At 35.2% G+C, this 14,564-nt stretch overlaps 1 protein-coding gene across 1 annotated transcript; it reads right to left on the bottom strand.

Annotated features, from left to right (window-relative positions):
- Positions 1-1,304: 1,304 nt before the first annotated feature.
- On the bottom strand, positions 1,305-10,958 carry psma5 (proteasome 20S subunit alpha 5). Its single transcript, NM_205708.1, is given in 10 exon segments — positions 1,305-1,654; positions 1,755-1,841; positions 3,991-4,093; positions 4,842-4,900; positions 5,371-5,478; positions 5,560-5,627; positions 6,012-6,138; positions 9,916-9,982; positions 10,282-10,324; positions 10,901-10,958. Coding segments are annotated over 9 exon segments (726 nt in total). The 5' UTR covers positions 10,311-10,324; positions 10,901-10,958; the 3' UTR covers positions 1,305-1,576.
- Between the last annotated feature and the right edge of the window lie 3,606 nt (positions 10,959-14,564).

A 14,564-nucleotide genomic window follows, 5' to 3' on the forward strand; every position in this document is an offset into this window, starting at 1 on the left:
GAACATTACGTTGCAGTAGGGATTGAATGATAACTAGTTTCAAGGTTTACTGCGGTTTGGAAAAGTCAAGGTTTTAAAAATTAATGTTTATAATTATTTTAACACCATTTTGTGGTCAAAATTATTAGCCCCTTTAAGCTATTTTTTTAAACCAGTTAAGCCTTTAAATGTCACTTTAATCTGTATTGAAGTGTCTTGAAAAATATCTAGTAAAATATTATGCGCTGCCATCATGGCAAAGATAAAACAAATCAGTTATTAGAAATGAGTTATTAAAACTATTATGTTTAGAAATGTGCTGAAAAAATCTCTCTATTAAACAGAAAATGGGGAAAAAAATATACAGGGGGCCTAATAATTCTGACTTCAACTGTAATTGCTTATTGACCGGGCAAGAGCCTTGGGCTCAGTTATCTCTGAGTACCTCCCGGGAAAGCATGCCAAACCTGCTGTTAATGCCAAGCATATCCAAGTAGGAACTCTTGAATACCTGCTTAAAAAGTTTTAGGACCTACAACACAATATTTCAGCGAATTGAGGAGTTTTTATGGCCTAAAATTTTGCTTTTGAAATTTAAGACATTTTAAGACCCTGCACACGCCCTGTTTTTTCCTATAGACATTTAAAAAGAACTTATATTGGAGCAGAAATCACAATACCATGATATTTTTTATGAATGGTTATCATACAGTCAGAATCTTGTACCGGCCCATGTCTACATGGCAGTAAAGCATAAATAAATAAAATATTAAATACATACTATTTTATAGAAGAATATATATTTCTATTTTGCTAAACATACAAATTCATTGGAGTTCATACCACCTCAAATGCGTGGCATTTAGGCATGGGTCAGTATAAGATTCTGCTGGTATGATGACCTTGAATAAAAATATCGCGGTTTCACAGTATTGAGATCACTGCTATACACCAGATGCTTTATAAATGTCTGGGTAAAAACAAGAACTTTTTCCCCTTTGAACACAGGATATTTTATTTTAAGAAATATTTCAAATGAATCATTGACTTCTGCGGCCTTCATTAGTTTAAAATGGCATCTTTGGATATCTTTTCTGTTAAAGATACTGCCGTCCTAAAAAAAACTGAAAACAAAATGTAAAAACTTTGGCAGAATATTTTGGCAAGTTTAAAACCTTGACTTTTCCAAACCGCGGTATACCTTGAAAATGGTTATCGACACATAACAAGTGACATTACATATATATCTTTATAATTAAATTAGCTTTTATTTTTATCAGCCTATAAGTGAGATACTCAGAGGAAAAAGAATTATTGAAACACCATTTTCAACAACAGTTTATTAACGCAGTGATTGGTAACAAAAAGAACCCCCCAGTTATTTCAATGACAATATCTGCTGTCCTGTGCTTGTACAGAACTATAGAAATTTTGGGACTGACAGAAGGAAAAAGAAAAGTATAAAGATTCGATTCCCGTCTGAACAGGCAAACCCTACAATGCAGTCAGAGTATTATGTATCCATTCTGCTGTGTGATGATTCACACAAAAATTACACTGGACTTTTCATATTGAACATCTGTTATGCTTAGCACGTTTAGATATCCTTGATGACATCCTCCAGCTCTTCTTTTGTGTACATGTGAAAGGTTTTGCCCGGCTCTACTGTGGCAAGCTGCAGGGAAAGAGAAGAAAACAGTCATGACTTAGAAATATGTTTAAATTAAATTATATTTCATATGACCAACACCATGTGATCGCTTGAGCATTGTTACCTCAATATTGGTGGCATTGAGTTTCTCCTCCATCACTTGTTTCAGGATAGTGAGAGAAGACTTAATGGCATCCTTTAACGTCATAGACTGGAAAAGACAAAGACGTTTGTTTAGCGGGAGGAAAAAGCAACATCCATAGTGTAACTTGTGGAATTTTGCTTGGAAGCAATTAGATTTATGAAGAAGCCTTTTGGACAGTGCGTCCTGCTTATTAGATTTTAGGGTCACATGGGCAAGGTTACACTAGTAGAGGCATGACATACTGGAATGGGGAGATGGGTGGGGTGGATTTAAAAAAAGGACTCTTATTTTCTGAGCACAGGGCTCCAATTTGATCTGTAGGGTTCTCTCGGGAGAAACACTTTGCTCTGTGAAAATACCATCCGGAAATAACCTAGCTGTGACATTGGGGATCTGATGGATTTCATTTAATATGCATATGTTTGATATGCAGTACAGAAACAAACACAAACTAATATAAAATATATAAGCTAGAAGTGGGGCCAGGGAAAATGTGGATATTGTTTGCTATTATATTTTTCTGCTATTATTAAATAAAAAATTGTGGACTTGGGCAGAAAAACTTTGAGAGTATAGTAACTAAAAGCTCAACACATTAAATAATACAAAATACTTTTAACTTTAATTTAAACGTTGTAATACAGATACAACTAGAACAACTAGTTTGGTAGACAAAGTACAACTTAAATTGTACATAAATCATACAAATTTGCATATTATATAATAATATTACTGTAATTAATATAAAAACTAAATTTTGTAGTAGGGCATTATAGTGACAGTTGGTAGCACGATCGCCTCACAGCAAGAAGGTCGCTGGTTCGAGCCCCGGTTGGGTCAGTTGGCATCTATGTGTGGAGTTTGCATGTTTCTCCCCGTGTTCACGTGAGTTTCCTCCGGGTGCTCCGGTTTTCCCCACATGCGCTATAGGTGAATTAGGTAAGCTAAATTGCCTGTAGTGTATGTGTGTGAATGAGTGTTTATGGGTGTTTCCAAGCAATGGGTTGCGGCTGGAATGACAGTATGACAGATTGCTGGCCACGATGACAGTAGATAATATTTCACTAGATATTTATCAAGACACTTCTTATTAGCTTAAAGTGACATTTAAAGGCTTAATTAGGTTAATTAGGTTAACTAGGCATGTTAGGGTAAGTAGGCGAGTTATTGTATACCAATGGTTTGTTCTGTAGACTAAAGAAATTGCTTAAAAGGGCTAATAATATATGTATATGAGCAATATTACATGAGTAGCAGTGCGATATGGCTGTATATCAGCACTGGTGGGGGCACTAATGCACTCGCCCTGCGGCCTCGTGTCATCGCACGTCTTCCACCAGTGCCGATATACAGACATATCGCACTACTACGAGTGTGATATTGCGTTTATACAACAGTTTGACGGCATAATTGTGTATATAAAAACAAAATCAAACACGGAGAGTTTCAAAAACACTTTTGTATGTGGAACTACTTTCTTCCACATTTGATTAAAATCATAAGCTGACAGTTAAACAGTTGAGCAAGCATCTTTTAAACTTTAGATCTGTAGTGTCTGCTTTTTGCTGGCTGTATGTGGGCGGAGTAATACACAAAGGGTAAAGAGGCTGTAGGAGTTCTGATATTGCAGAATATCGCACGGCTATCAGCCAATCAGATTTGAGAACCAGAACAACATTACATTTATACAACAGTTTTGTCTGTCAGATCTGTCTGGTTCTCAAATCTGATTGGCTGATAGCCGTGCGATATCCTGCAATATCAGAACTCCTACAGCCTCTATACCCTTTGTGTATTACTCCGCCCACATACAACCAGCAAAAAGCAGGCACTAGAGATCTAAATTTTAAAAGATGCACGCTCAACTGTTTAACTGTCAGCTTATGATTAGAATCCGGGAAAAAAAGTAGTTCCTCATGCAAAAGGGTTTTTTAGACTATCCATGTTTGATTTTGTTTTTATATACACAATAATGCCGTCAAACTGTTGTATAAACGCAATATCACACTCGTAGCAGTGCGATATAGCTGTATATCGGCACTGCCGATATACAGCCATATCGCACTGCTACGAGTGTGATATTGCTCATATATATATATATATATAAAAAATAAAAAAAATAAAAAATGTGGGAGTATATAGCCAAAATGAGATCAAAAATTGATGATGACCTGCAGATAAAAGACCAAGATGTTTATAAGCAGTTGGTATTTACCTTGTGGTAAACCTCTTGAAGAGAGCTCTGAGCGCCTTCAGATGCTGAGCCGATTGCTCTCGCGTCACACTGGACAAAAGTGCCTGAAGGATCCATGTGGTATCTGTGTATATAAAAAGGTTGGTGTGATTTATAAACACTTCACAATGTAATCAAGTCTTTATGAATAAATAAAATATATATGAACAAAATCACCAGGTTAGCTGTTCCTTTATATATAATATATATATATATATATATATAATATATATATATATATATATATATATATATATATATATATGTTTCACACATTACATTAAGGGCGTTTTCAAACTTGTGCAAATGAACTTTCCAAAAAATGGATTTCGATCTGTATTTATGCAGGTCACATGCAACTGGTGTAATTGTTTTGTGTAATTATTTTTTGATGCATCTCAATAGTGATGTGAATGATTAGATGCTTAAAAACTATTTTTATATATATTTTAATATAAATAAACTTTGCTATATAAAATAAATAAATAAATAAAATATTGTATGAATCAATATTTATCTTACATATGAAAACTTTTCTACAGAAAAACATGCATAATACATACAACTTTTTTTTAAAGAAAGCATGTATGTGCTCCAGATGTTTTGATTTTTTTTTTTTTACTGAAAGAACATTTTAAAAATGCACGATGTACACAAGCTTGATGTGAAAATGCCTTTACAACATGCAATATACATATTTATTAATTCACAAACTCAAATATATTAAATTACACTAAAACACTTAACAACTGGCATTTTACTGTAATTGTGACCCTTTTTGAAAACTCTTATATCCTCTTTATAAACAATATTTAAAACAAATGACTACTTACAGCTGAGGTCCTTTCTCATCCACACCTCCGAAAAGCAATGCGACACCAAAAGGACGGCTCTAAAGACAAAAAAAGTGCATATTTATTATCAAAACACAAGAAGAGCACTGAAGTGCGGAAGTCCTAAGAGGCCATGCATTCAAATATTTTTTCTCTCGTTTTCTCAAGATCACGACTTGATTGATTATCTAGTGATTTCAACATTTCAGCAAAGCAAACTTAAAATGAAACAAAAACATTCTTCAGAATCTAATTCAAACATGCAACAACTTTTTGCGCCGACTAGAACCTACACTCTAAAATGGGAATATATATTCATATACATGCAAATAATCATGAATGTACGATAATCATGAGCGCGATGCAATTGGCTTTTCTGAACGCCCTTAACGTGTGTTGTACGAATGTGCGTCTGCATCTCTCTTGGTTTGCAGGGCCATGATCACGAGAAAATTAGATAAATATTATCTGAATGCATGGCCTCTGAGCACTTATGTACTGAAGAAAACTTAACCCAAACATGTCTTACCATAGCGCCGGGGTCAGCATCCTCCTCTCCAAACTGCAGAGCAAGATTAGAAACGGCTTGTGTTACGCTCTCCACAGTCATCGTCTCATTGTAGGTAAACCAATGGTTCTGCAAAAACACACAGAGGTTTACAACATCATAATAAACATTTGAAGTAACCTTGTACTTAAGTGACAGACTTTCACCAACCTGTGTTTCTACTCTTGCTTTGTCAATAAGAGTTTTGGCATCAGCTATCAAGCCACTCATGGCACAGCCTATATTGAGAATGAAACATGATTATTAATATTTCACTACAATTATCCACAATTGCTGTGTCCATCCAAAGATGCAAATTAAATTTATGCACAAAACTGCAATATTGCATAAAAGACATGCAAATAATGCAGCATTTCCATCCAATAAGAACAAAATCGCCACTTCCTGATTAACTGGTACCACATACCAAGTTTTTTTTTCTTAACGAATAAAAAGTTTATCCTACTCAATTATTCGCGTATGTTTTTTATGCACATTTTTAAAACTTATGTGCATCATGGCGTTTCCATTTACTGATATTCTATGTACATATCCAAACTGCGCATAAAAATAGGTGGATGGAAACATAGCTAATGACAATGTTATTTCAGCCTCTGTCTCACCAATGTGAGAGTCGATCTCTACAATCTTTTCAATGCTGCTGGGCTCCATCAGAGGAGAGGTTATTCTCTTCTCCACAGCAAGACAAACTCCCTCTGATGTCTGAATGCCAATGGCTGTGGACCCCAACTGGAAAAACACACAAAGCAAAGAGAATTACATTCAATATTTACCATGAGAAAGGTTACATACTATAATCAGCTGATAATAAGCATTAGATATCATAAAAGGCTAGAAATTTCAACGATTTTGGTCGCATATGTGCCCAAAATTTGATCTCATAATATATTTGGGAGCATTTGTACGACTGCATATAATGTTTGTTGTGGGACCAGATTTGTTTTTTCTAAAAACGGCTGAATCGCTCTTCCCTGCTGCGTAGATCTTATATTGGTTCATATTAGCTGTTAATCACTCATGTCCTTCCGCTTTCAGATGACCAGCGGCCTCATGCATGAAGACTTGCGTTGAATTCATTACTAAAACATTTAAAGTGCGTAAAACCCCTCCCTGCTTCCTAATAAATATGGCAATGATTCCACTTTGGCAAAACCAAGTGAAAAAGTAATGGCAAAAGCAAGCAAAAAGAGAAACTTTGAACAGAATGTGAATTGGAGGTGCTCCTTTCGGAGGTAGACCGGAGAAAAACAGTGTTATTTGCAAGTTTGACAGAAGAAAAAAAATAGAGTGGGAGAGTTTGCCTGACTTGGTTAACGCAGTGGGGTCTGAACATCGCATTGTGAGTGAATTAAAAAGGAATGGTCCGATGTAAAGGTGTAAAATTTTGTAGTGTCCATTTAGGCACACCTCGTTGGAATGGACTAGTTGAGTGATTGGCTTTTGACAAAGAAGGTATTGTGCGGGTGGTCATCACAAGAATCGTTCTCTACCCCGCTTATATATTGAGTCGGCTGACTTGACAGCTTTTTTTCACAAACACAGAAAAATGTAAGTCAGCACATAACACTATAAAATGTGCAGTTTTCCTGAGCGTGCAAGTGTATAGTGCAAAATAGTGCAAAAAGTATATTTCCTACTGCAATGCTTCATGTTTGTTTGATGCAAACCATATTTATTTTCCAAAATGTAACAGTAAGACTTTTTATAGTGGATGACCCTCATTCAAGCGCATTCAAGGCAGCATGATTACGAGAAATAGGGGTGACAAAATTAATTGTTTCTTCGGTGCACCGCGATGCAGACGCTGACAATTCGGTAACGTTTCAGTAATAATCATAACTGGTTATTATGTACTGACGTTATTTACCTCATTTGCGCTCTGTCGCGAGGGAGGTGAGTGCCGGTATTTACACTCCTAACAGTCCTGGCGCCAACTATGCACAATTTCACTCCATGTGTGTGATTTCTGTACAGTCTTTCATTGAAATTTACTGCAGAAGCCCCTATTTCTCTGCGATTGAGGGAATGAAAGAACTCCATTTCTCTCTCTCTCTCTCTCACTGTGGCCCATTTCATCTGCTTTTCCTCCCCTCTCTTTTTCTCTCAGCTGTATGCATATATATGAATAAGTTTCCGAATAAAACGCAGGAGCCGTCGGTAACTCTGGTGTAATTTTACCAGGAGTGGGCGGTCTCACAATATCACTCCCGAGCGAGCGAGCAAGCGCGCGTGGCGTGTGTTTGTTTGCTGCTGTCTATGTTTGTTTATGTGTGTGAATGAAAGACAGTGTGGTGCTGTGTCCGTGTGTGTGTGTGTTTATACAGACAGCTTGTTAAAGCCACCCCCCAAAATACAACACTGTGTATGGAAAGCATCGTCACTGCACCGAGATATCGAATTGAACCGAATCAATGGCATGATAATCGTAACCGAACCGTGAGACCAGGGGCCTGTTTCAGAAAGGAGGTTAACTGAAAACTCAGAGTATTTTAACCCTGAAATGAGAGAAACTCTGGGTTTTCCGTTTCAAAATGGCAGGTTTGTTAAACTCGAGAAAGCAGGGTAAGTCAAGCCTGTTTCTGAAAGAGAGGTAACTTTAACTCAGAGTCAGTTACTGTGGTAACTTACTCTGTGAATCTAACCTGGTCAGAAGCAGGTTTTATTCTCTAAACTCAGAGTTTCTGTCGGTCTCCTCCCCTTTTTTAAAGATGAAGCGGTATTTCTCGCCTTAGCCTTACGTTTCCACCCACCTATTTTTATGCTTATTTTGGATACGTGCATAAAAACGATTGATAAAAACGTCATGATGCACATAATTTTTTAAAATATGCATAAAAAACGCGCATAACTGAGTAGGATAAACTTTTATTTGATAGAAAATTTGCGCATAAACGACGATGGAAACACTTTTACTGAACAAATTACAGCATGTACATTAAAAAAAAAGATCATGATCATATGATAATGAAAATGTGTGTAAATGAACAACCCAGCAGGCTGAGCACACTGTAACATGTCTTAAATATTGTTTTAGTCATTCTAAAATGCCTTAACTGTTTCAGTATTAGTGTATATTATTAATTACCTCCGAGCGTCTGGTGCGTGTCAAGAGTCTCCGCGTCTCATGGCTTCAGACGCCCCCACGTGTTTATTGTGTTTCAGCGTTGTCTTCTGACATCGAGGCGCAAGTACATTAATTAGGCTAAATAAAGAATTAATTGACTCAGCTTCTTCTACCACAGTAAATTCTGCTTTTACTGTTGATATTTGGTGCCAGTTTAATCAGGAAGTGACGATTTTTTTTCTCTTTGACTCGTTGGATGGAATTTTATTCGGATCTTTTATGCAATATTCCAGTTTTGCACATACATTTATGTAATATATTTGGATGGAAACATAGCTATTGCCTACATTTTAGTCACACACAGAAGAACTGTACGAGAATGGCTTATCCTTTTTTTTTATAAATAATTAAATTAAATTCACCTTCGATATGCACTGTAACTAGATTAATGGGATTATTATTCTTTCTAAAAATAATTTTTAGTACTGCTTACCTTCTAAATGTTATATTAACCTATATCACTTGATCAATAAAAAGGCAGACACACAAGTGCACTGTTAAATCATTTAAAACTAATAAATGTATAAAAAAAAGTTCAGAAAAAAATATATAAACGTCACAAATTACATTACTTATTTTATTATACTTAAATATTTAAGTTCTTAAAAAGTGAAATTAGGCATTAACTTGAGCAGCTGTTTTCCACGCTAACTGTCTCTTCTTCACTGATGGCTGCTTCTTTTCAAATATATAAGCTCATATTTGCTATAACTTTGCATGAGAACATCAAGTTCAGCCGGAGAAAGAAATGGTGATCTCTTTTATAAGATATTGCCATAGTCACTCGTAATGTCTGCGCTCCATTGATAATGCCTTTTTAAAGTCACGGTGTGCGCGCTTAACTCTGAGTTGGTCTACTCGAAGTTGATTGACCCAACTCAGATCAGCTGTTCTGAAACCGAAAACTCTGAGTTTTTAATCTCTCGGTAAATCAACTCAGAGTTCAAGTTTAAACTCTGAGTTGTTTGAACCTCCTTACTGAAACAGGCCCCAGTATAGGTTCACACCTCTAATAAGAAATGTAATTTATTGTTACTATTATTGTATTATTGTCCTCATCGACATCATTAATATTTTATAATTTTTAGACATTCATTTTGGAATTATTGCGCAAATATCAATAAATCATTACAGAATCAGTTAGTTATAATTTATACGAGTTGCTTATGATTTTTGTTAGTCCCGATCGATGTTGTTTTTAAAAACAATAAATTCATTATTATACAATTTGCAGTGGGGCTCCTAAATTTTTTCTGGTTCTCCTACATTTTTTAATATGGGAGCACTGGTGCTACCAAGTAAAAAGGTTAATTTCGAGCCCTGTCATATTGGCACCTATTACAACTTATTATAGTAACGTTAGTTAGTAAATCTTGGCTCACCTTGATGGCTTCAATGGCATATTCAACCTGAAAAAGCCTTCCTTCTGGTGAGAAAGTGTTTACTCCTCTGAGAATGGAAACAGAAATGTTAATATGATATAAACCCTATATTTACAATGTCATTCACTCTTTGTAATTACTTAAATAGTTAATCCAGTGAGTATTTTATTTGGCAAAACAAAACTGAAAGTGAAAGTTCTAAGACAGGATAGTTGAAAACATGCTGTGGATTTCTTTTATTTCTTCAATAGATGTGTCTAAATATAATTGTAAATGAGCAATAGCTTACGAAACAACATGAAACAAGTGAATGAAAGACATTCAAAGCAGTTAAATTACACGGCACAAATATCATTGATATCTCACCTGTCATATTCTGATCTTGTCAGGAACATGTTGAAACGCAAATCTATGTAAAAACAAAGAGAAGTGTTAAATGAGATCTGGATTAGCCAACTTCAAATGTAGTGAAGTAGCATAAAGCACAACAGCTCGCTTGCTTGCTATGTAGTAGCGCGATGTTGGCATTGGAGTTCATATCCAATCAGAGAGCGACTCCGGTTCCACTGATTGGACAGTTTTGAGATAAAAGGCGGGACTAAGAATCAACTGTCATTTTGATTGGCCGAAGCACCCTTCAATCAATGACAAGGCATGTTTCATTTCAACCAAGTCATTCATATGTAAGATATTTCCAAACATATTTACGTTAATTTATGTACTTTTAAAAACGCATAAAGTCCTCAATAATCAGTTTGGACTTTTAAAAATAATTTTGTTCTTTATTATGATACAAACCATGTGGGAACATATACACATGAGCATCTGCCGTTAGCAAACCGGTTTACTACTCAATAAACAGCACAGGGGCCGCTAAAATAACTTTACATTATAACCTGTATTATTTTAAAATGCTTTTGCCTCCAAAGCTGCAATTTACTGCAGTAAAGCACAGCATAATAGAAGTATGTTGTGAATTTCTTACCTTCTGCAGTGGAGGGTGAGTTTGCTAGTTTCAACAGTACAGGAAGTGTTCATTCATCCCCGCTCGACAAAAAACACTGCAAGTCAACTTTGGGTTCCTACCCCACTGAATTCATCAGCAGTGTACTACAGGACACTGGCTATGGTTGCTCGTCACGGTTTATTGTGACATATGGCGATCGCTACTTGTAGTCTTTTGTTCGAGATGCATTTTTAAACTACTCAATTATTAATCGCCACAGTCTGTTTTTTCTTTATTCATATTTATATTTATATTCGTCTTTCAGTAGGGTACATGCACAGCTACTGTTTCTTTCCATGCGGATAAACATCAGGTGAACGGTTAATGTGACTTTTTCAATTTTATATGGTTCCTTTTACAGCATTGATGTTGTAATGTAATTAAAATATAATCATTTAAATAGATTTTGGCGTTCATTTAGTTCAGGGGTGGCCAACCCTGTTCCTGGAGAGCCACCTTCCTGCAGATTTCAGTTGCTACCCATAGCAAACACATCTGAACCAATTAATTAGGACCTGAACACCACATGATAATTACAGGCAGGTGTGTTTGATATGGGTTGCAACTGAAATCTGCAGGAAGGTGGCTCTCCAGGAACAGGGTTGCCCACCCCTGATTTAGTTGCTCAAGTGTAAAATGAGATGAACAGCCGTTTGCACGCACGCACCCATCATGGTGAGCAGGCTAGCACAGAAACTCCATTGACTATAATGGAGTAAAATAAATTCATATTTTCAAGACATGCATAGCTGCCAACTTTCACGCATTTGGCGTGAGAGTCACGCAACTGACAATATTCTCACGCTCTCACGCCACACATCCATTTTCTCACGCTGAAAAATCTCTGTGAATTATATTTTTAGCTTTAATAAAGACGGTTTTAAAGACTTTTTTCATTATATAAAGATGTTATTCTCTATGTGCAACTGAATCAAGACTGGTGAAAGCCATGTAAACAATAACAAACTGACGCATGCGCACAGATGACATGCCCGCACACCTCTCGATGCTCGCATTCCCTTTCCGGGTATGAATCCCAGTTGTAAACGTTCATGTAAAAAAAATATGCGCTGCTCACACGCCACTTATGCTTTGTGTTTTGCCAAGAAACGCACCCCTGCGGTAAAATGCACCCCTTTCATAGACTTTCATTAGGACTCTCTGTCTTCTGTAAGGCAAGGGTTTACTGTGTTATTAAAAAGATTGTATCAATTTCAGTTAATAGATGCATATTTCAGAGGGGGTGCATTTAATGGCAGGGCTAACAGCCTTTTATGTAGGCTACAGGTGTCAGCCTGCAATGAGTTTTTAAAGTCTGAAGTTTAAACAATATCATGATCTTATTTTGACTCATGGCTCCTAATAGATTATTATTTTTTTGTATAAAGCAGAAAGAAGGGAGTTTAGACCGCATTCGTTCACTGATTTTCTTTTCGGTCTCTTTATTAATCTGGGGTCGCCACAGTGGAATGAACCGCCAACTTATCCAGCATATGTTTTACGCAGCGTATGCCTTTCCAGCAGCAACCCATCACTGGGAAACATCCATACACTCCTATTCACACACATACACTAGGGACAATTTGGAGTTTAGACTTAATAAACCTTATTCTCTGCCATAAGTCAGGTCTAAGACAACACACAACAGACAATTCTATAAATCATACTTTTTGTGTTGTTTACAATTGTCTATAGAATTTCATTCTAATGAAATTAATATATTTATGCAAAAAAAATTCTTAAATTATCTTAGCATATCACTTTAGTCTTTACATTGTTTTCCAGTTACATTTAGAATTTATTATTTTATTTTATTAGAATATAATAATAATTTCATAATAATAATATTAATAATACTTTTATTAATAATAAATATTTGATAAAAAAAACATAATTTTTATAGATTTATAAATAAATGGGGGTGTGGTTTGGTGTGGGCAGGGCTTGTTGGCATAGGGCAAGCTAAAGCCAAAAGTTGGCATCCCTGAAGACATGGCATGGGAAAATGTCATATAATGCAGTGCTTCTTGTACATTCTGAGATCCATTTTATATCTTCCATGCAGTGAAGATCGTTGATTTTTTTAGGAAAACAGACCTTAAACGTGCTGATTTTGTAACGGCGTATAGTTCACCGGTAGTGTTCGACCCAGGTTACTGCAAAATTACAAGTCCTTCTGCATATACCCTATCCCTTTATTGACGTTATAAACAAGCTCAAATAAATACAAACATAATACATTTTTGTCAAATTTCAAATATGAGACGTCACATTTTGGTGTTTGCATCAAAATAACAAATTTACTTCATGATTCATATAACTTTTATAAATATAAGCTGCCAGTCATTGTAACAGATATATTTATGCAAAATGAAACAACATACCTAATCTGACCTGCTTAAAGTATTAATGAAATATATAATTAAATTATGAAAAATTAATTAAACTAAATAAAATCTTATGTTATCATATTAGTGTAATATTGTAAATGATCATAAATTTCTTGTTAAAAACTAGTTTTGTTTTGATGCTTTTTGACCCATATTACAAAGCATATGCAATTATTACATTAATTAAATTAACTCAAGCGAGACCAATCAATAGAATAATAAACTAATGGATAATTAAATAAATATTAAATAAATAATATCATTGGGTGAGCTAAATTGTCTGTAGTGTATGTGTGTGAATGAAAGTGTATGGGTGCTTCCCAGTGATGGGTTGCAGATGGACGGGCATCCGCTGCTTGAAGTATATGCTGGATAAGTTGGAGGTTCATTCTGCTGTGGTGACACCAGATTTATAAAATGACTAAACTGAAAAGAAAATGAATTAATTAATTAATTTATTTGTAAAAACAAGTTTGAAAAAGTTTAGTATGCTTTATTTGTTTTGATGCTTACAACCTTTTTTTATATTTGACCCATATTATGAAGCATATAAAATGATTACATAAATTACATAAACTCAAGGGGGATTAATCAATAGAATAATAAAATAAAGGGTTATTATACTGGCAAAAAAATATTATATGTTATAATTATATCATTCTGTTATTGTTTAGGCTCTTAATAACATATAGGGAACATGGTCAGATTTTACAACGACAGTTTTATATGTATAGAAAGCATCATATGAACATTTTAAACAATGTAATACATTATTTAATAAAAAAATGTGTCTTAAATATATCAATATATATTTATATTACCCATTTACTGATAACCATACTAATAACAATTAGGAAACATGGGCAAATCTTACAATGTTACTTTTATATGTATAACGAGCATCATACGAACATTTGAAAGTGAATTATTTAATAAAAAAGTGTGTCTTGAATATATCAATATATACACTCACCGGCCACTTTATTAGGTACATCTGTCTAACTGCTTGTTTCTATTTAGCCACATGGCAGCAATTCAATGCATTTAGGCATGTAGACTTGGTCAAGACGATCAGTTGCAGTTCGAAGCATCAGAATAGGGAAGAAAGGTGATTTAAGTGACTTTAAATGGGGCATTGTTGTTGGTGATAGTGGGGCTGGTCTAAGTATTTCAGAAACAGCTGATCTACTGGGATTTTCATGCACAACCATCTCTAGGGTTTACAGAGAATGGTCCGAAAAAGAGAAAATATC

This window comes from Danio rerio, chromosome 11 (genome assembly GCF_052040795.2).
Source record: "Danio rerio strain M-AB ecotype USA chromosome 11, GRCz13ab, whole genome shotgun sequence".
In the NCBI taxonomy this organism is placed as follows: Eukaryota; Metazoa; Chordata; class Actinopteri; order Cypriniformes; family Danionidae; genus Danio; species Danio rerio.